Raw genomic sequence first — 24,237 nt, forward strand, 5'->3', positions numbered from 1 at the left:
TGCCCTCACCCTAAGTCTACAGGTCTCCCAAGACTAGGCATCGCCTAAGCATAATTGATAACCATCATTGGGCTTTGGACTCACCATCCATCTTCAAAGGGCTCCAGGGTCAGTTGCCGTTAACTCAAACAGCTCATCTGTAAAATGGGGATACTAAGCACCTCATAGGGTTGTTGGGAAGGTTGAGACAAGGTACGACACAGCTACAGACACACAGACCATAAAGTCAGTGCTCAGTTGAAGCTTACTATTACCAGGTATTGACCAGGATTCAAACTTGGATTCCAGCAAAGTTGTATTCCCCAGGGACAATACCTGTCTCCCCATACATGAGTCTCCTCTTTAAAAGAAACTTCAGGTCCTGAACTAGGTCTAGCTTTAAAACCATAATTACCTTGAATGCTCCCAATAACCCTCCCAGGAAGATAGTTATTTTCCCCACTGTATAAATGAGAAAATTGTAATTTACCCAAGGAACCTCAGGAGGGGACGCAACGCTGTGACTTTGCCCACACGTCTATACTCTGACCATTTATACCATGCTGCCTCCTTGGTTGTGCTGCTCACCCCTCAAGGCCAAACCAAACCCCACCTAAACCGAGAGGACTTCCCAGACTGCCACAACTGCACTGTCTGTCCTGTGCATCTCTTCAAGTCACAAGCCGCCCTTTGCTAAACACTGGCAGCTATTGTTCTCCAAACACAACTGAATGGACCGGGTCTACTCTTTTAGCTCTCCCCATACACAGCAATTCATACAAGTTGCCACCTAAAAATTTCAGGTGCCTAGATTCAAAGTGGGAGATCGCATACATCCTTGAATGTATATGGGAATTTAGTCACCATCAATTAAGCTTGCCTTCCCGTTCTGTAGCATCACAAGCAATGGAGAGAAAAACAATGACTCAAAATGAAGACAGCTAAATAATGACCATGTATTTAGCCCTCAAAGTCTCAGCAAACACAGGCACAGTTAAGACTTGCAAAACTACTCAACAGTGAAGATTTCTTGAAGCAACGCGTTCTTGACCAAATGTCAAGCCCCATCACAGATTAAAGCAGGACTTTGCTAATGACCCAACTTGCCACTTGAATAAACACCTGTCCCCTACCAGGCGAGGGTGTGGTGTGGTGGTGACTTTCTATAGGTCTGCTGCTCTAACACTGTCAAAATATGACGGTAGTGCACTCTTCGTTCTAAATGGGCAGGTGGGCCAGAGATCATGCATCTTATTCCTAGTCAGTAGAAGATTAAGTTTTCCTATCAGTAACCCCAAAACTCTGTACTACCTATGTTTAATACTGGAGTGAGTAGCCTATTCCTTCTCCAGCAGATCTTCTCGACCCAGGAATTGAACTGTGGTCTCCTGCATTGTAGGGGGTCTCTTTACCAGCTGAGCTACCAGGGAAGCCCAAATAATAATGTTGGCAGAAGTGAGAGATTAAATATGGATAAACTGCAATTCAATATTTAAACTCAGAAACATCCAGATTTGTACTATGTTCTGAATTCAGAGCCACAGATGTCATTATTTCCTATCACCTACTGTGCAGTACGAAGTATGAAGAAATGAGAACTCAGAACTGAAAATGGAATCTGTCTTTTCCCCTTAGGGTGACTTGTGGCTCAGACAGTAAAGCATCTGCCTGCAAGGCAGAAGACCTGGGTTCAATCCCTGGGTAAGGAAGATCCCCTGGAGAAGGAAATAGCAACCCACTCCGGTACTCTTGCCTGGAAAATCCCATGGACAGAGGAGCCTGGTAGGCTACAGTCCATGGGGTCGCAAAGAGTCAGACATGACTGAGTGACTTCACTTTCACTTTTCACACTAAGTAGATGTCTAAAACTGACACTTCTAAAATTATTCTAATAAAAATGTACATCTGCACATGCCAACTAGCACCAAATTACACCAAGATAAATTTCTGCATGTTAAATCTGGGTTTTTTTAGATACCAGGTTTGAGTTGCTCAGATGAACCATCTCTGCAGAAATACCGTTATCACTTAAGCAACAAGAGCTGTAATGAAGTCATGCATTACGCTCTTCTCCCTATGGATCAAGAAATGCTTGTGGAACCTGAAAACCACCTAAGGTAAGAGAAGACAGGGCAGGGGGTGGGGCAAAACACACCTACACCGGCAGAACAAAATACTCTGAAGCTCCATGCTTTAACAGGCCACTCCTCCTTACCCAGAATTTCCGGGATCCCTTTTCAAGCCAGAGGGTTTTATAGCCCTGATAGGCAATTCTAATGCTCCATTCACACTTTTCAAAGGTATTTAATAAACCACAGATTAAATCTAATAATCAACATTCAAAATAGGCCATTTCCCACTGCTCATTTCTGTTCATCAGTATTTTCAGAACTGAGAATGTATTTTTATTAATTTCACACAATTATGGCAAATAAAGTAACTCCACACATAGATTAATTCTTCTAATTTATATTTTATTGCATTATGAAAATAATACATTTATTTGGCAAAGTAATCTAGGCTCCAAGTTGAAATAAAAGAAAATTCTGAAGAAAGTATACTAATTATTTTTAAAATGTGAAATATTAGATATATTCTAACCAATACATACTAGCATTCTTATTAGGCCAATAATCCAATAAACCTAATTATAATAAGTCCATATGAAATTACAAGGTGTTTTTGCATTCAATCATCTTATGATTAGCACAAATCTCAAGAGAGAACTGAGCTTCATTTGATCAAAACCAATGTATTTAAGAAACTCCTGTTCAGAAGACATTTTGAAACACTATCCAGAATTTTTATTTCCTTTGGTTCTACAAGTTGCATTTCTGTCCTTACCACAAGTTACATTTCTCAAAATCAAACATCATAGCTTTAGATTCTGCCCCAAGTACCTTTATAAGTAAACTAGTATATTACATTATCTGAAAAATTGCTGATTTTACAAATGCAAAAATGCATAAGTACATGCCTATCTACACCAGCAAAACAAAATACTCTGAACCTCCATGTTTTAACAGGCCACACCTTCTTACCCAGAATTTCTGGGATGCCTTTTCAAGCCAGAGGGTTTTTATAGCTCCGATAGGCAATTCTAATCCTCCACCCACACTTTTCAAAGGCCTAGTTACAATAAACCCTAAGTGGATTAAATTTATCTAATAATCAACACTTAAAATAGGACACTTCCCACTGCTCATTTCTGTTCACCAATATTTTCAGAACCAAAGATTTATTTTTAAAAATGTTCTAGAGTGCTTTTACTTTTTTAAAAGGAAAAGTGCTAAAAACATATTACATATATATTCTCACTCTCATTAGCATTTCAAATTCTTTTACATGCTGGGTTCAGAGTCTAGAGTCTAACAGGTAAACAATCTGCTCAAGACAAACAGAAAATAATATTTTTAATCAGAGGTCTTATTTCTTCATTTAGATCTTTTATGACTTTGCTGATGTGTGTTAAGAAAATGTTCCTAAAATTAGCCTTTTAAAAGTACACATCTGAATCCGTTACTATCAGAACTGAGATTTTCATGAAGCAAAGTCTCTGTAAGTGCATCTATGCATACATGAGGAAGTTTACTTCCCACCAGACATCAGTAACCAGCTGAACAAGGTTTCCCAGTTTTACTACAGAAGTATCCCATCTATCCTAAAGAAAATATTCCATGAGCATTCTACAATTATCTGTATAAACAGCAACAAGTATGATCTATGATCAACATAAGAATATCTAATAAATATTAAAACTATTACACTATAGATTAAAATGCAGATCTCTCATAGAGTTGAGTGATGGCATTTTGGTACATTCACCATTATTATACTTTATTTAATAAAGAAATACATTTGCCCTTGCAAAAATAGCAACTGCAAGTATACAAATAAAACCACAGACCTCAAAGTCATGATGCTAAATCTTCAACTTATATCCAACAAAAGTAATTCAGTTTACAAGTGGTCCATGGCACAATTAAAATAAAAAATATCAAAAGGTCACAGGATCTTAAAGAATAGGTTTATTGACAATGATTTCATAAATATTCTAAAGAAAATTTCAAAATTTCTAAACTTAAAATGTTTAAAATCTATTTTCATTGGCAAAATATCCCTTAACAAAATAAAGAATAGGTCACTACAAATGAATGTCACATTTAAAATTTGCTTTAACATTTTTTGCAAAGTTCTTAAAAAAATTTACAATGTGTGATTTTTCTTCTCTCTTGGATACAGTAAATAAATCAATACTCAGTTTTTATTCCAACTATGAGACCTATTTCACAAATATATCATCTAGCTGCTGTGAACCTGACAATCAAGTCAGTCAGTAGTATAATACCCGACAGACATAAACGGAGCCAGCTCATTTTGGTAGTTTTAGTCATAGCAATTGAAGTAGTCAAAATGCAAAACTTGTGGTGGCTGCCCAAGTCACCCCAGAGCGTATGATACAGTGTGAGAAAATGTTTGCATCGGTTTTATCAGTTCATCTGTATACTTCAGGTATCTGAAATTAAAAAAGGGATTCTTGTATATTTTGATAAAAATGTACTCGAGTATTTCATAACATTAATATTTATTGCTTTATATGAATACTGTATTGAAAGCCCAAGCATTCAGTTTACACACAGAAATTATACAATTATATACCGCTTCACAAAGGCAGTGAACACATTACATTCTACAAAATCTACTTTACAGAAATTTAAAAATTCTAAATATCAAAAGGTACAGCTGAAGAAACAGGTATAAATTTAGCAGCCAGTAATTTAGACAGGGAAGTTGCAGCTTGCGCATGACTTTTAAATATGTGAATTTGAAAATATTGAGTTTAGAGTAACCATTGTGCTTTGTGTTGATCTGAAAAATATAACACTGGCTGTCGAAGAAGCATGTTCAAAAATATTTAATTCACTTCAAAATGTCATACAAATTACGGTGGCTTCTATGCACCCCTAAAGCTTCAGTCATTTAGCTCTGGTACATTACTAAAGTAATATATTAATTTTTCCAGTACAGTGGTGTTTCATACCATTGACATTTGTATACTCTAGAATAATTTAGAAAGAAATGTGTAATATTCACAAGGTTCAGAAAAGCAAGCAAAAAGTAAAGGAACCAGCCTGGTTCTTCTGAGATGGTCTCATGTCAGCTTTATAAGCATTCATTCTACAAAATAGTAAGCTAAATGTTTGAACACAATTTCCAAGATAAAGCACATTTTCTCATAAATAATGTAGTCTTTTTCTCAGGCACCTCAGAAGTATACAAAAGAATTTAGTTTGAACAGATCTCTTGGAATGTGTTTAACCTGGTATTTCAACAGACGTAAGATTTCCAGGGTTTCACAGGGGCCAGATTTTATCTGAATTACTCAGAAGAGAAAGAAAATGTCTTCTGAAAGAGGTGAACTCAATCATTACCAATAGAAAAAGTATCCACTGTATTCATCTCTTATAGAAACAGAAAAATATAACATTTCCCCCTTAGAATAATATATATATGTATATATGACTTAAAGTTCCATTGTACATAGTCAAACAATAAAATCTGGAAACCAGCATGAAACCCTATAGAGTTCACATGTTAAAATGCTCAAACTATGACCAAAATATGAAAACTACTAGAGCTGTCAGAAAGAGACAAGACAAAAGCTTTCTTGCATATGTAATAAACTAAGTGTGATAATCTCCAAAAAAGTTTTCAAAATTATAATTATTTTCCAGTTTAAAATTTTTAACCCTAAAAAAAAAAAAAAAAATCTATACACAAACCACTGATTTGACCAGACCAAAAAAAAGTCAGCGGTAAGCAGGACCCAGAGGAGCTGATATTCACAGTTCTCACATGAATAACTCTTTTAGGATTTACCCCATAAAGTATTTTATTTTACAACCTGCTTCTCTTGTAAAACTAAAGGTCCACTTTGTTACATAAACGTTTTATACAGTGTAAAACCAGAACTGTATGTAAAATACTGCATCTAAATATTTCTAAATAGTTAGTCTTGTTCCATTGGTTCATCTGTGACTTCTGTGGCTTCGTCATTTTCCATGGATGACTCTGAAAGAATCTCTCCAGTTTTACTGGAATTGGATCCTACTAATTCTTCGGTTTCATGGCAATCAGAACCACTACTTACAGGGCCTGTATTTTCACTACCTTCAGAATGTAAACCTCTCTCAACTTGAGTCAGATCAGATTCTTCCATTTGATTATTTTCCTCAGAAGTCTCTTCATTCACAGTTAAGGCATCATCAGATTCTTTTTCTTGATTTTTTCTTTCTGCGATCATTTCTCTTGATGTCATAAAAGACTCTAAAAATAAGCAAATGTTGTTGTAGTTAAATTTGATTTTCAAAATACCTCCACAGTTAAGTTTCATGAATTCTGATATTCTACAGTTCAAATCATATCCCCTGAAACTCAGCAGCAACTACATACAGGTGGGAGAAAAAACCCAACATCAGCATTATAAGGAGTTCCATTATGTTAAATTCTTTCAGGCAAAAATGAAGTACAAGAATTTGAGGATCTCCTTACTCCACCCTTTTACAGATGGTCTCTAAATACCTTCTTCTTCCTCCTCATCCTCTTCTTCCTCCTCTTCTGTACAGTGCTGCCTGGTACAACTACTTTCTTTGTCTTTATTCTGAGATGAAGATGGAGATTCTGTTTCTTCTACCATAACTGAAGAAATTTCACTGGAAGATGTTTGACTGGCCATCTCTCTGACTTCACTTTCTTTGTCGAACCTGAGTCTTTTTACCTCATGCCCTTCTGCCTCCACAGTATCTTCGTCTGGATGTTTATTTTTTATAGGGCTCACCGAGGAAACTTCTGATTCAGATGTTGAAGAGTCACTGTAAATATTTTTAAAAGTGTCATTAATAAAACTGTTTCTTCATCCTTTACATTCTATTTTTAAGATCTAATAATATGTAACTTTCACTGTGCAAGTTAAATTGTAACATCTGGGCAAAGAAAAACAAGAGAATAATTCCAAGGACACCTAAACTGTTAAACATTTCCCACTAGGACTACTCAATGAATTACATGACCTTTGTGTTCAATTCTTCAGTGAGTTAAATGTCCTCTTACAATAAAACTACAAGTTCCCCACTGAGACATACTCTTAATTCCTCTCACTCCTTTCCCTTAATGTGATAAGAAAACTTGAGATGGGATATCAATAAAAAGACTTCCTTTTATGATCTACGAAGAGAAATGATTCACAGAATTTGAACTCATTTACAAGTATCTTCTCCAAGTAATTTTCTAAAAGAAAAAAATGTATCATGATCATTTTCTTAACACCCTATTATAAATAGAATCTTCCCAAACAAGCAATTAAGTCTTTTCTCTGCCCATCATCAGCATATGCTAATGCCCTTTTTAAGTGCATTAAAATATTTTCTCCTTCTCAAAACAACAGTAAATAATAAATAAATTTTATTTTTTTTAATAAAAAAATCATCCATAAATGTCACTTTTTTGGGAAAACATTTGTTTTCAAAAATAAATCACATACAAACCTGTGATTTTTGTCCTCATTTTGCTTTGACTCTTTGCTGTCTGTGCTCTCAGGCAAGCCATTTGTTGTCATGGGAACTGACAAAGGAATTTTTGGTCGATTAAGTGGCCTGGGTGTTCCAGGCCCATTTATATTAGACCTATGGTAAGAGAAATGAACATCATTTTCCCAATTTTTGTAAAAAAGTCATCCCTCCCAAGGTTTATATGCACACATCACAGAAATACTTTCAGAACCAAGGGTCACCAAATTAATTCTTTTTGGTATATCATCCTATACCTCCCATAAAATTCCCAATTTTTAAAAAGTACATTGAGTTTCCTATTCAAAATTAAGAAACTGCAGCTCTTTGAATAATAAAAAATCAATAATCTCACCTCTCAGTGTAACTTGGTGAATTTCCAGGAAACATAACACCATTCATTCGATTTAAACTATTGGAATTGTTCTTCCTATGAGAGGGAAAAATTTTTTTTAATGGATAGTTCAGTTAACTTTGATAAAAGTCAAGGGTCTAAAAGATCTTTTGTAAGACTTCAATGTCACAGAATCAAACAAAAGACTTCTTAGAGAAATAACCATGAAATTATCCTAGTATCTCATTTAACAATATACAAATATATTCTTCAAGAGTTCTGAAACAAATTCACCATAATCATTCTATGAAATCAGGTATTTTAACCATTAAACAAATACTTCTCAACAGAGGGCAATATTTTCCTACAATCCCTCTTCCTTCACTCATATCCTTAGGGAACACATTTAGCAGTGAATAAATAGATTTTTTTGGTGGAAGTAGGGGAGACATTACTGATATTCAGAGGAAGCCATGGACACTGTGCTAAACTTTTCATAATCCCAGGACATCCACTCCTAGTAAAATTACCAGTGGTACCAAGGAATGTGCCCTACACAACTACCTAAATTTACTATTTAACTCATGACAATCAGAAATAACAGTCCATCATGAAGAGCAATGTCATCAAGATAGTACATAAATCCAACAATGTAAGATTGCAGTAAATCATGAATCTATTTAATACAAATCTTTTCAATGGAAAAATACTTAGGTAATGTTTATTGGTAATATTCTACTCTGGGAACTGGTTGGTAGTTTTGTTAAGTATTTACAAATGTTACCATGCTTAATTACATATAAAATAATTGTAATATATTTTTAAGGCATATATTAAAAATGAAAGAACAGAATATAATATACTAGGAAAAAAGAAAAGTAGCTATACTTACTCTGAGGAGGGATAAACACAGCTAACAACCATCACATTCTGCAATAACAACATTTACTGATTAATATGAGGAAATGTACAACATAAAGTTTACCTCTTTTTAATTTCCCAAAATCACCCTGGTATCAAGTTTCCATGTATTATATTTTTACTAATAAAAGAAATGGCTAAAAACAAAAACCTTCAATAAAAAAGCAAAAACTAAAACAGTAGCAACAGACTAAAATCTAATAACTTACTAAGCTATTTGTTTTGTCAGTCTCATTTTTCCTCAGTTGCTTTGGAACCCTGCCATCATGTGTTTTATGTACTGTATGTAATAGAACAGAACCATGTCCTCTTACCAAGCTATTTAGAGGCTGAAGTATTCAGGCCTTGTAATAATAAATTCCCGGTAAAGCAGCACCCACTCAAAATCTTGATGTGTAGCATGATACAACACAGGGAAAGAGACGCAAACCTTTTTATAACCCTCCTGATAATCATAACTTTATCAATGGTTTAATATTCATTGAAAGCTTGCTGAGCCAAAGTAAGTGCTTTATATTTAATCCTCCTCACAGAACTCTTATGGTCCACATTTTACAGATGAGGAAACCAAGACTTGGATACGTAACTGGCCCACAGTCACACAACTATGACTCCTGTGACACTGCCTCTTCATCCAAAGAGTGCCAAAATTTAAGTACTGAAGTCTTTGAACTGTTAAGTACTGAAGAACCATCTCAGCTTCCTGCCCTCAGAGTTCAACAAACACATTAATCCAGTTAGACCCTAAGATCTATTTTAAATCACTAGGTAATGATTTTGGATTCCTGCTCCAAGGGTAAAATGAACAGATTTGAAAAGAACCTTAAAATGTATACTAGACTATATTTTAGGAGCAATCGCTATAGGAATTAGCAAAACCAGTGGTCCACATCTCAGTTCACATGCAGTTCCTTCATTCATTCTTCGCTCCACACAAGCCAATGACTTGCTTTTCATTCCCTGAAACACTTTGATGTAGTTGCCTCTCAGATTATTTCCTTTGTTCAGAATGCTCTGCCCTCTAACATCTCCTCACCCACAAAAAACCCAATTCTTCTCCTATTCTTAAATGTGACATAATTCTTCTCAATACCTTGTATTAGTGATTTTCCAAGTTGTGTACCTCTGAATTCTAAAACTAAAGAATTCTATAGGTAAGTTTGCAAAACCCTCTATTTTTAAGATATCAATTACAGAACTTCTCAGAACTGTTAATATGTTAAGATAAATTAAGAATTTCCAAGAGACAATAATAAACTGCTTTTCCCAAGCATTCTTCTGCCTTCCTCTTATTAAATCTTTCTCTGAAACTTAGAACACAATTTGGGAAAAACTTCAGGTAGGCTGAAAAACCTATTTCAAGACAAGATGCCTGAAGTAGAGTCTATTCAAAGAAAATCTATTATGCTACAGTTTAATATAACCCCATTATACAATGCATACCTTTTCTACTCCTCTGAGAAATTTGTCTGTTCCCGTGTAGTTTCTCCTTGGATCTGTTAGTAATTCACATAGTCGCTGAATAGTAAAAGGTATACTGCAAAAGAATATAATTTTATAGTTTAAGGTTATTAATTTTCAAGAAAATTCGAACCATTACTCTCGCCATTTCAAGCTTTATCTAGTCACCCATGTTAAGCTACAAAAGAAAATGCTACAAATGAATGGATGAATCACCTAAAATTAGGCAAAACAAGAAGCACACCTGTTCTCTTTAAAAAAAAAAACAATTTCCCCCTCCATCCCTTAAAAAGAACATCCAAAATGAACAGAAAGCTTCAAAACTGAGAAAAAATTTTAACATTCTTATTTATGATAATTCAATTTTAAGTTTATAAGAGAGGCAACACAAACAAGTGAGAGTCTACTTAATACATAAACTTTCTCAAGCATTCTTTTGCACACCAAGTTTTTTTTACAGTGTTCAAATAAACTACAAATGTTATCAGAATACAAAAAGTGATTCCAATGAAAAAGTATTATACAGTTCTGCTCCATAATAAAATTTTATATACAACCTACATGTTTCACCAAACTTAAAATACATACAAACACACACACTATATATATTTGGTAAGTACCTTACTGACAACTTTACCAAATACTTAACAACCACAATCAAATTTTCACTTGATCATAGAAAATACAAACCTGAGACATAAATTGAACCTGAAATGATTTTATAAATCAGTGAGTTTTTATCTCACACACTATTAGCATTCCTCAGAATTACAATATGAATAGCAAAATCTCACGAAATAATGATAAATGCAGCTAAAACGTGTATGTAAACTTCAAGACTTCAGTATTTGTCACATGAAATCTACTTATTCTCCTTATAAAGACAATTATAAAGCCTCAAATAGTTATTATTTACCAAGTTGTTTATTGTTTACAGGCAGTTCAACACAAAATTCTTTCTCTCCCACAATGGAAGGCAATTTAGTGAGTGCAGAACTCAAACTCAGGTTCTCAAACTTCAAATTCCATGTTCTGTCTTCCACTATACCACACACACATAAAATTATAAATGTACATTTTCTAGCTGGACCAACAATATTTAGTTCTTATATTCTTAGCATCAGTACTACTCTTTTAGCCAAGTTCTTTGAGTTTCTGAGTCTTATTACTTTTTACATTTCAAAATCAGAGTAAAATACACTGTCAAAATAAAGTATCTTGTTTTTCCAAAGTGTGTCTTTTTTTCATATTTGAAAGCTTCTTAAGGGCAGGATCTCTTCACATACATGACATTCAATATATAATTTATATATATATATATATATTACCATCATGGACTTCAGAATATTAGTGGCATACCAATATGTTGCCCCTCACTGAGCTCATTGCTTTCCAAATCCTAAACACCCACATACTGCTCCCCCAACCCTATTCCCTCAATGAAGCTCTCAGAGTGATACTGTAATTAAAAGTTTTTATACATTTTACAAAATAAGCAAGGTAGGATCCAGTATTAAGGACACGCAAATACTATTTACCAAATACTTACACTCAAATACTATTTACCAAATACTTAAACAGATATTGTCTATTTATATCTATTCCTTCAACTAAATTTCCTTTACACACTGACAGCCGTGTTTCTCTTAAATTAAAATTAACCATAAAAGATGAGAATCTTCCAACTTCTTGCTTAATCATGGTTTTAGACTAAAATGTTTTGGCTAATTTTCTCTAGAAAAGTAGATAAAATGGTAGTCAATTATTAACACTGTATTTGTGGGTAAATGTCAATACTGCTTTAGAAAGAAAAATGTATTATGTTTGCATAACATGTCAGCCTATGACAAAGTAAGTTTACAATTAAAACATTTTCAGAAGCTTTTTAAGTCATTTTACCAAGTGTCCAATAGATGGCACTAAGATGTTATACAACTCTCACTCAAGTGAACAGTTTTAAAATACAAACACTTCCTGTAAATCAAAGTACCCACGGGAAACAATTATTATAATTTTGACAACTGCATTTAAGATTAAGTACTTTTTAATCTTTTATGTAAACATGAGAGCTGACTATAGTTTACTCAATAGCAGACTTGAAAGACACTTAAGGTAAACAATTATGACAACAAACGCTAATAAAATTGTGTACACAGTGCTACAGAGAAAGAATAAATTGTATGCCAGGGAATCGAACATAAAAATGGGAACACTTAATTTGAGGTGGGTCTTTAAAAGAAGGTATAAAAATAAACCAGGTAAATCCAAAATGAATGCTTGGTACAACTCTATGACAGGTCTGCTTTCTCTTTCTCTTCCACTACACAACAGTTTACACAGCACACAAGACAGTTTCCTGAAAACATTAACAATTCTTCTAATAAAAAATTATCACTAGCTAAATTAAGACATGTGCTAAGAAGAAAAAAAAGAGCAAAAATGAACACGACTAACTCTCAATGAAAAATATGAACCAGAATCCTGAAATTGGGAGAATGGGGAAAGATATTTATTAGTAAAGGTGCACTGTGAAACAATTAAGTAGAAAAATATTTTGAGTTATTTAAAATGCATTCCGTTTACTTTGCATTACCTATATATTACTTGTCTACATCGTAAGATGAAAATTAAGATTACATAAGGAACTGGAAAATAACTTATTAAGGATATGATTAGCACGCATTTTGTTAAGCAAACCCCCAAAAAATATGTCTACAACATCTAACAAAACACTAGTTACATATAGGGTAGTATGGCTTTAAAAAAAAAAATACTGGCTAACCCTCTGGGACACTGTGCCCAGGTTGAATTTACCTCTTTAAAGTCTTCTGGAAAACAGGGATTCTGAAAACACATTTCTTAAGTAATTATTATGAGCGCTGATACATAATGCATATAAACCACTTGAAAGTGAAAGTCGCTCAGCTGTGTCCAACTCTTTGCGATCCCACGGACTATATATACAGTCCATGGAATTCTCCAGGCCAGAATACTGGAGTGGGTAGCCAGTCCCGTCTCCAGGGGATCTTCCCAACCCAGGGGTCTAACCCAGGTCTCCCACGTTGCAGGACAATTCTTTACCAGCTGAGCCATCAGGGAAGCCTAAGAATACTGGAGTGGGGAGCCTATCCCTTCTCCAGCAGATCTTTCTGACCCAGGAATCAAACTAGGGTATCCTGCATTGCAGGCAGTCTACCAGTTGAGCTACCAGGGAAGCCCATAAATCACTCAGGGCCTGAAATACTTTATGAATAAATCTTAGTTCCTATCATTATCCCAATTTCATCTGCTATTTACTGTAGATTTTGAGAAGGCACAAACCCTCCAGAGACCAACTTATGGTGAAACCAAACAAAAAATGTTTTTAAAAATATTCCTTTTAATTCCAAAAAGTAACTAAATCTGATGAAACAGGATCACAGGTTGTACATTACGTATATACCTTAATTTGCCTGCAATCTGTCCCCATCTATTGACCTAAAAAAAAAAAAATTCAAATCTTATGTACCTAAAAGCTATCGGAATTCAGATATCAAGAATGCTGCTGAACAGAGAAAGACATCTAAGCATAAATTACAAACTGTAAACACCAAGCTCTAAAGTTAGAATTTCCTGTCTTGTATTTTAACCCGAGAAAGATTTTAAGTGACTAAAATTAATATTTTTTAATTTATCTGTTTAAATGTTTGATCATCAAGATGTGCCAATATTCTGGATATACACCAAGATATTCAGCTGGAAAGAAAGCATCCATCAAAATAAAAATCTTTATCTTACTTCTACATTATATAATTATATGTGTGTTATATAGTTATATATTGGGCTTCCCTGGTGGCTCAGCTGGTCAAGAATCTGCCTGCAATGTGGGAGACCTGGGTTCGATCCCTGGATTGGGAAGATCCCCTGGAGAAGGGAAAGGCTACCCACTCCAGTATTCTGGCCTAGAGAATTTCATGGACTGTATGGTCCGTGGGCTCACAAAGAGTCAGACACAACTGAGCAACTTTCACATACGTTATAAAGCAATGTTCCTCATAAAAAAAGATGAAGGAAATTAAAACACAGAGACCATTAAAGTAAAAGGCTAAAAGAGCTAACCATAAAATCAGACACCTGATTTAAAAAATGCTAAAACAGCCAATAACTTTTATGCATAAAGGTATACTTTTTACTACATCTTTATTTTCTATTAAGGTCCACATTTATACTGTCTTAATTAACAGAATTACTATTTAAGTGGAAATTAACTTAAGTATCTCTTAGACATCAAAGATTAAATGTATTGAGTTTTGTTTACTCTAAAGTTCTAAAGAAGTTAGAAATCACCAGTGGAATCTTGTGATACAATCTTACTTAAATCAATATGTTCTTTCTGGATCAGACTTTAACATCTATATAAATATATACATGTCATAAATACTCATGTGCATATATTTTATACCTCAAGACAAAGGTTAGAAATTGGGATTTATTGAAAAGAGCACTGTAAGTTAAGAAAAAGAAAAATTTGGCCCTTTCAATAATGGTACATAACCGTGAACTAGTATCTACGTCATTCCCTACCCTAAAAGGAATCTGCAGCAACTGACACCACTTTTAACCAGTTAATCACCTTCTACAGTGCCTGAATTACTTTACTTGCTTCAAATAAAAATGTTAAGAAAAATTAATTAGGTTTCTGTTATTTCCTCTCTTTCAATTATAAAATTTTATTAAAGACAGCATCACATCAAAACCTATTACCAACACACAAAGCAAGGCAGTTAAGGGGAGTAAGGAGGGAAGGCTACTAAGCAACCTTGAGTCTCAACAAGTTATGTTAGAAAAGGTAATAAAGAAAAAATAATAAGTCTCTTCTAATAGATTCAACATGCTCAACAAATACTGACACAAATAATGAACATAAAATGCAGTAAGTCTATTTTCCCCAAGAGGAACAGGTACACCAGCAAGCAGAAATAGGTAAAAGGAGTAAAAGAACCAAGTAACAAAAGGCTAGAACCCATTCTCTCATCCTTGAATAATCTTAAGCTAACTATAAAGCAAACAATATAAAATCAAAAAAGGAGTAAATGTTTTATATCTACAATCCAGATTTTAAAGTACTGAAAATCTTGTATATAAGCCTTTAAAAAAATATGAAGAGGCAAAAACCCTCAGGTGCAGAAACTTACAAGGTATCTGCACTGGTGCACGTAAGCATACAAACAAGTCATTTGGGTGCAAGAGGGAGGGGACACACGTATACCTGTGGCTGATTCATACTCATGTACAGCAGAAACCAGCAAATCATGGTAAAGTAATCATCCTCCAATTAAAAACATAAATTTTAAAAAAGAAAAAAAAACAATCCTTTGAAAGTTTTCAGGACTAAGCGAACTCTGATTATGCACATTAAAATAACCTAAAAAAATAACTCCAGAGAAGAAATTTTATAGTCAGGCCATCATGCCAAAAGATAAGCACTCCTCAGTTACAACTGACACGTTAGCAGTGATATAACCAAGATTTTTAGGTATCAAATGGTTGTGCACTTTGCCTGCTGCTGCGTAGTCACTTCAGTCGTGTCTGACTCTGTGCGACCCCAAAGACGGCAGCCCAGCAGGCTCCCCCATCCCTGGGATTCTCCAGGCAAGAACACTGGAGTGGGGTGCCATTTCCTTCTCCAATGCAGGAAAGTGAACAGTGAAAGTGAAGTCGCTCAGTTGTGTCCAACTCTTAGCGACCTCATGGGCTGCAGCCTACCAGGTTCCTCCGTCCATGGGATTTTCCAGGTAAGATTACTGGAGTGGGTTGCCACAGTGGCTAGATGCCCTCATAAATACACAGCCATGCCCTTTTAGTCAACTACCCACAGCAAGGGAAGCTTACTGCTAATTTTCGAGAGGTCTTAGGTGTAACACATTGTCAAAAGCAGAGGAAGACTTAAGTAATTAATTTGCATTCACCCTTGGTGTCCAGAATCTCATAGTTCAGAAAATCCGGCCAACAAGTAAACGGATAATTTCCACTTAAAAGAGGAAAAATTTATATACTGACAATACTAGTTTTAGAAAATAATCTTTTCATGCCAAAATAATTTGAAGCATTTATTATAGAGCTTTCACTAATTAAAAACAAAAACAGCAAAATGAAGTTACCAATAATAAAATCACTGAAAGATAAGAAAAACCAAAAAAGATGTGAAAGAAACCAATTCATTAAAGAGTCATTAAGGACACGCATGCTCCCTTTCACTTGCAATCAAAGAGACACAAATCCACAGACAGACCCACAAAAATACTGGGGAAAAAAAACAAAAACAAAAACAAAAAAGAACAGCATTTACATATAACACAGAAGCATAAATGAAAATACTCTGTGAGGTCAATCTGGCAATAATAATAAAATTTTAAGTGTGCATACATGATAACCTAGTAACGGTTTCTACAAAATAAAAAAAGGAACAATAAATCTATACAAAAATTCAACATACACCATTCATCATACACAAAAGTGTATGTACAAGGGGGCGCACTACAAGCACTTGTAACAGCTAAAAAAATTAATGCCCACCAAGGGAGCAGAAAAAATGGACTACATAATCTGTTAATATAACAGAAAATAATGCAGCCATTTCAAATAAAGACAAACAGAACACACAGACGTAACTGTACTGATATAAAAATTTCAAAGCTCTTCTAAAAGTAAAATACAACTAGCATACAACATGATCCTCCTTTCTTTTCTTCATATACTCCTAGGACATATGAGGATATTTTAAACATTATGAACACACTACTGTAATTTTTTTAATTTAAAAGATGATCTATTACGAAGAGCAGAAGAGGAATACTGGCAAAGACAAACCCTTCAACCAGGTGAAAAAGATGCTACTTTTACTCACCACTTTGAGGGAAAAAATTTTTATAGCAACAACTAATCGATGTATATTCAAACACAAAAATAAAACTGAAAAATATTACAAAGATGTTTCAATGTACCACATATCAAATATTATGATATAGATAAAAATGGGTAAATCAAAAATGAAAAATACAAAAATACTAATGTATCATTAAGACTTGAGTTCTGCTTAAGAAAAATAATTTGCAAACTGCCATTTTGAAATACCAAAGTAAAAATATAAATTATAGTTTAAGATAAAAAATATTTTAAAAGAAATTATATTTACGTATGCTTAGGCATTTAAGGACTGTTAAGTCCTTTTCAGACGTAGGTCAATTACCTATTTAACAAATTATGTGTGTGTGTGTGTGTGTATAAAATATCTTGGAGAAGGAAAGGCACTTATTTAACAAATAAAGAAATGAGAAATATTTAATACCTATATAGCTGTGTTTCATCCAATTTAATGTTTAAGAACTGAAAATGGTATTACTAATTTAGAATCACAAGTAGCTTCACATTCACAAAGCAGTGGTGTATAATTTGACCTGTTTGACCATAACTCTTAATTTTAAATGAGCCGTAACTTACTGAAATAAAAGATGAATTACCATAATGTCTAAGTACTATCAACCTCTGCACTATTTATAAACATCCCCAAGAAGTATTCTTAACCATATTCAATAGTAAGCCTTATGTAACATACTTCCAATACACAGCACGTGGCTTCATCATGGTATATGCTTTAAAAAAATTAGTAAGTAGATATATGCATACAGTTAAATAATTTTCACTAATACAACAGGGTACACGGAAAACAAGTCGCCCTCCAATCCCAAACCCCTAAGAGCAGCTTTAATTTCTCCCATGAGTATTTCGGCAACATACCCAAAACCAAAGTTTAAGAATTTGATACCTTAAATCAAACTGCTAAGCAGGGAAACATGACATAAAATAAAGGGTTAAGTGAATTAAACTATCTTGTTGCAAATCCCATGTGATTAAATATCTGAAGAAAAAATTGAGACCATTCATGCTACCTAAAAATACAAATGAAATCTCATCAAAAACTGTCCCTAAATATAAATTCATGGTTAACATATCCACAATTCACTAAATTAGGTATTGTCATTCCACACTCCAATTTATGCCAATTTAAACACTGAACAATTCAACTTCAAAAATACTTCTTGCCTTCAATAAAGGGAGCCCTAAAAATACAAAGTCCTGAAAAGAAAGTATTTAAAATAACAGAATATGACACATAATTTAAAAGTCAGCTTCATTTTTAGTGGAGAGTTAACTTTTCAGTGCTATGTTTTATAAAAGGCTAAAACGGTTCCTTACTGGAGGGAAAACAGGGACTCTTACAAAAATATTTTTAATTAAAAAGTAGAATCTAAGTAGAATCCTTTCATAAATTGCTTTTCATTTTAAAAGAAATGCTACTTACCTCAATAACAGGTTCCAAAGTATAAAGATTTATAATATCAAATATAAAATAGAAAAAAATTTTAAATATTTGATGTTTCCACTGTCACACACATTTGAAGTCTAAATGCCAGTGAACCATATAAAGGTGGTTCAAGTGTAAAAAAAAAAAAAAAAAAAAAAGCTGTGAGAATTTCAACTACTTGTAAAATGGAACTCAATAACATCTATCTATCTATCTATATATATCACGAGACATAGAGCTTATTCGAATGAATGATCAAACAACTAGACACTTCAAAACTTTGAGGAAAAATCTTTAATGATCTGCTAAAAATTAAACCTTTAACGTAGAATTAAATGCATACCCATTAAATCCAGTGACAATTTTCAGTATTCTTTCCTTCATTTCATCAAAGGGAATATATTCAACATTAGGGTTGGGAGGACCTCTTGGTTCAGGAGCTGAAGTTCTGAAATCATCCATCACCTTCTCCAGTTTGAAAATAAAATAGCCTTTAAATTGGGACCACTGAATCCTATAAGTAAAAAATTAAAAAAATATATATAACACCATGTAGAGTCACAATTCTTGAACAAAAAGTACAAATACAGAATATATCACAACACTAATACTAACAAAATTAAGATCAGGAAAAGTAGTTGTGAGAATGACTTTGTTCAGCAGCCTGCACCACACCTGATCATCTAACTCACAACCTCCTACATGCTTCCATCCAATTCTCCCAAACTCCTGATCCAAATAAAACCTAAATCAGATTACAATCTTGAAAATTAACTACTGGTATTTCTAGTTGAAAGCTTATTGTCTAAGTCCCACTTTCCACATTTTAAACACATTACTCTGCCTCCATCTCTTACAACAAAGGGACGTGTTACTGTCCCCACTTAAAATAAGTTATTAGAAACTGGCCCAACCTTACATTTACAATTTTAAGTGGACTCCCATACCCTAAGCTCTTAACATCCAAGGTATAAATAATGCTTATGTGTGTGTGCTTAGTTGCTCAGTTCTGTCCAACTCTGCGACCCCATGGACTGTAGCCTGTCAAGACCTTCTGTACATGGGATTATCCAGACAAGAATACTGGTGTGGGTTGCCATTTCTTCCTCCAGGGGATCTTTCCGACTCAGGGACTGAACCCACATTTCCCGCACTGGCAGGTGGATTCTTTACCACTGAGTTACCTGGAAAGCCCCCTGTAATGCTTATATAGACTAGTAAATTTTCTTGTCTTGTTATCTGTTAAAATAGTAAAATAAACTTCAATTTCTCCTAGTTCTTTTGCTTTCAACTAAAATTTTTAGTATTTTTATCATTTAAAAGGCATATACCGCACGTTCTATACAAGACATATCTTGCAAAGTAAAAAGTTGATTAATATCTGTATATAACTTTCACATCTGTTCATGAAAATATCAACATCTTTTTATTCCTGTCCCCTCACATTTTACCACTCACATAAGGAAATTTAGTGATGAAATCTGTCTGAATAACCTAAATTCTAAGAGATACAAAGGTCAGGAACGCCAACCATTCCTCCAAACACTGTAACCATTAATGGCAGCAGATAGATCTCATACACAGGAGACTACTTAAGCAAGCTAAGACTGCTAGTCTGCAATCACTCTTCCACCCGGTTCAGCAACCCTACAGACTAAGCCAGCAGCTCTCAAAGTGTGGCCCCAAGAGGTCAGAGCTATTTTCGTAAGAGCAGAGTTGACTTTTTCACTGAGCTGACATCTGCAGTGACAGTGGGTGCAAGCGCAGCAGGGGCAACACGGCCGACACTTGAGCACAAGGCAAAGCAGCAGCACCAGCTCCAGTGGCAGCAGCTGTACCTTCCTTATCAACACAAAATCACAATTTAAAAATGAACTATTTTACTGCAAAGTTCAACAAAGCAAATTTCCTAAGTTGTTTAAATCTTGATCTTTGAGTACACATATGTCTTTTTAACCACCCAGTGGTACTAGAACCCGCCTGGCAATGCAAGAGACAAAGAGATGAAGGTTTGATCCCTCAGTCGGGAAGTTTCCCTGGAGGGCATGGCAACCCACTGCTGTATTCTTGCCCAAAGAATCCCACGGACAAAGGAGCTTGGTGCGCTACAGTCCACAGGGTTGCAAGAGTTGGATATGACTGAAGCGACTTAGCATAGCACAGACAACACCATGAAAAATATACATAAAGGATTTCTGTTGCCTAGCCAAATACTGTAGACATCTCAAGTAGCAAAAAGCTAAATACTGGTGCCAGCTGAGTGAGCTATTTTACATAGAAAGCCTTTTTTACTTGAAAGGAATGTCAAATAAATAATGCTTATTCAAAACCAAAAGAAACCAGTAGACATGTTCTCAAAAAAAAATCAAGAAAATCAACTGAAATATTCGTGACCACTGATAAAAATTCAACTTCAAAATAAAAAACTTAAAGTCTAGAAAATGTGAGCTTCACTGTGGGCTTGAAAAGTTCCTGATACATTCCAAAGACATTTCCAAACCTACCACTGTTGATGTGAAAGATATTGTAACACCCTCCCACATAAGTACAGGCAACAAAAAAAATAAACTGAACTGTATTAAAATAAAAAAACTTGTGTATCAAAGGACACTTATCGGCAAAGAGTGAAGAGTCAACCCAGAGAACGGGAGAGACTATATGCAAATCATCTTTCTGATAAGGTGTTAATATCCAGGACATGGCAATAAAACAGAACTCCACATCCATTAGAGGGCTATCCAACAAAAACCAAAACAAAACAAAGCAACACCTCCCCCCGCCACACACACACACACACACACAGCAGAGATAACTGCTGCCTGGCCAGTATGTAGGGAAACTGAAAACTATGTGGCACTGCCTGTCAGAACGCAGAACCAGCGGAGTCACTGTGCCAAAGATGCTTTAAAAGAACCAGTTACTACATGACCCAGCAAACCCATTTTCAAAAGATAGAGATGCAAAAGATCCAAAAACAGAAAGTCAGATGAAACTCACTTACATACAATGCTGGAAACTACTCTAATGTATCTCAACAGATGAAGAGATAAACAAAACGTGCACACACACATGCACATACAGTGGGATATAGCCTTAAAGAGGAAGAGAAACTTTCACATACTAAAACAATGATTAATCTTGAACACGTCACACTAAGCAAAATAAGCCAGACACAAAAGAAGTAGTATTCTTATTTCACTTTTATGAGGTATCTAGAATAGTCAGAGAGACTGCAGAAAGGCATATGCCAGGGCTTTGGAGAAGGGATGGTTGACACATTATTGTTTAAGGGGTACAGTTTCAGGAGATAAGACTGCCAATAAGTTCATGAAAAGATGTGCATTAAGGAAATGCACATCAAAACCACAAGATACCATTCCACACCCACTGAAATTGTTATATTAAAAAAGATGTATTCAATGACAAGTGTTGGGGAGGAAGTACGACAGGTGGAAACCTACACACTGCTGATGGGAATGTAAAATGGTATACAGCCATTTTGGAAAATAACTTGGCAGTTACTCAAAAAGTTAAAAAAGAGCTGATGTGTGACCTCACAACTTCCTGTTCAATGGGTGGATTATATGGTACGTAAATTTTATTCACTACTAGCATTTTTACTAGGCAATGCCAAAGAATGCTCAAACCACTGCACAACGGCACTCATCTCACACGCTAGCAAAGTAATGCTCAAAATTCTCCAAGCCAGGCTTCAGCAATACATGAACTGTGAAATTCCAGATGTTCAAGCTGGTTTCAGAAAAGGGAAAGGAACCAGAGACCAAACTGCCAACATCCACTAGATCATCGAAAATGCAAGAGAGTTCCAGAAAAACATGTATTTCTGCTTTATTCACTATGCCAAAGTCTTTGACTGTGTGGATCACAATAAACTGGAAAATTCTGGAGGAGATGAGAATACCAGACCACCTGACCTGCCTCTTGAGAAATCTGTATGCAGGTCAGGAAGCAACAGTTAGAACTGGACATGGAACAACAGACTGGTTCCAAACAGGAAAAGGAGTACGTCAAGGCTGTATATTGTCACCCTGCTTATTTAACTTCTATGCAGAGTACATCACGAGAAACGCTGGACTGGAAGAAGCATAAGCTGGAATCAAGATTGCCGGGAGAAACATCAATAACCTCAGATATGCAGATGACACCACCCTTATGGCAGAAAGTGAAGAAGAACTAAAGAGCCTCTTGATGAAAGTGAAAGAGGAGAGTGAAAAAGTTGGCTTAAAACTCAACGTTCAAAAAATTAAGATCACGGCATCAGGTCCCACCACTTCATGGCAAATAGATGGGGAAACAATGGAAACAGTAGCAGGCTTTATTTTGGGGTGCTCCAAAACCACTGCAGATGGTGACTGCAGCCGTGAAATTAAGACACTTACTCCTTGGTAGGAAAATTATGACCAACCTAGACAGCATACTAAAAAGCAGAGACATTACTTTGCCAGCAAAGATCCATCTAGTCAAAGCTATGGTTTTTCCAGTAGTCATGTATGGATGTGAGAGTTGGACTATAAAGCAAGCTGAGAGCCAAAGAATTTATGTTTTTGAACTGTGGTGCTGGAGAAGACCCTTGAAGAGTCCCTTGGACTGCAAGGAGATCCAACCAGTCCATCCTACAAGAAATCAGTCCTGAATATTCATTGGAAGGACTGATGCTGAAGCTGAAACTCTAATACTTTGGCCACCTGATGTGAAGAACTGACTCACTAGTAAAGACCCTGATCCTGGGAAAGACTGAAAGTGGGAGAAGGGGACAAGAGAGGGTGAGATGGTTGGAGAGCATCACTGACTCGATGGACATGAGTTTGGGTAAACTCCGGGAGTTGGTGATGGACAGGGAGGACTGGCGTGCTGCAGTCCATGGGGTCTCAAAGAGTCAGACATGACTGAGCGACTGAACTGAACTGAATGGTTTTAAAATTTGATCATGGTGATTATTTAAAGCTATATGCATGATTAAGTTTTCCCTCCTTTCCCTAGATTTCTTTTGGGAAGGGGAATTTGACGCTTAATAGGCAGATGCAGCACATTTTAATTTCTGACATGACTAATATTAACTTCTGAGTACTATCCAATTGCCAGTGGTTACTAAAATTTATCTTTAAATTTCACTAGATTCCCTATAGTCATTTCAGTTCAGTTCAGTCACTCAGTCGTGTCCGACTCTTTGCAACCCCATGAATTGCAGCACGCCAGGCCTCACTGTCCATTACCAACCCCCAGAGTTCACTCAAACTCACGTCCATTGAGTCACTGATGCCATCCAGCCATCTCATCCTCTGTCGTCCCCTTCTCCTCCTGCCCCCAATCCATCCCAGCATCAGAATCTTTTCCGATGAGTCAACGCTTCGCATGAGACGGCCAAAGTACTGGAGTTTCAGCTTTAGCATCATTCCTTCCAAAGAACACCCAGGACTGATCTCCTTTAGAATGGACTGGTTAGATCTCCTTGTAGTCCAAGGGACTCTCAAGAGTCATTTAACTAAAACTTAAACATACTAGGGGAGGTTACTGAAATAAGAGTCGTATACTTTTCATTTCTTAAGAATTCTTTCCATAGTTTTAATAATCATTCCCTAAGTCATAACCTGTTTCATGAATTAGAATTTCCA

General features: G+C 35.3%; 1 protein-coding gene across 1 annotated transcript in view; it reads right to left on the reverse strand.

The window, feature by feature from the left end:
* Positions 1-4,547: 4,547 nt before the first annotated feature.
* The window catches only part of PPP4R2 (protein phosphatase 4 regulatory subunit 2), a 50,920-nt gene continuing 31,230 nt past the window's right edge, over positions 4,548-24,237 (reverse strand). Inside the window, exons 3-9 of the mRNA XM_019984684.2 lie at positions 18,948-19,118; positions 10,243-10,336; positions 8,771-8,808; positions 7,900-7,974; positions 7,524-7,661; positions 6,562-6,851; positions 4,548-6,306 (exon numbers count right to left, since the gene is read on the reverse strand). Coding sequence (XP_019840243.1) covers positions 5,990-6,306; positions 6,562-6,851; positions 7,524-7,661; positions 7,900-7,974; positions 8,771-8,808; positions 10,243-10,336; positions 18,948-19,118 — 1,123 coding nt within the window. The 3' untranslated portion in view covers positions 4,548-5,989. The remainder of the gene's footprint in view (positions 6,307-6,561; positions 6,852-7,523; positions 7,662-7,899; positions 7,975-8,770; positions 8,809-10,242; positions 10,337-18,947; positions 19,119-24,237) is intronic.

This window comes from Bos indicus, chromosome 22, assembly GCF_029378745.1.
Source record: "Bos indicus isolate NIAB-ARS_2022 breed Sahiwal x Tharparkar chromosome 22, NIAB-ARS_B.indTharparkar_mat_pri_1.0, whole genome shotgun sequence".
In the NCBI taxonomy this organism is placed as follows: Eukaryota; Metazoa; Chordata; class Mammalia; order Artiodactyla; family Bovidae; genus Bos; species Bos indicus.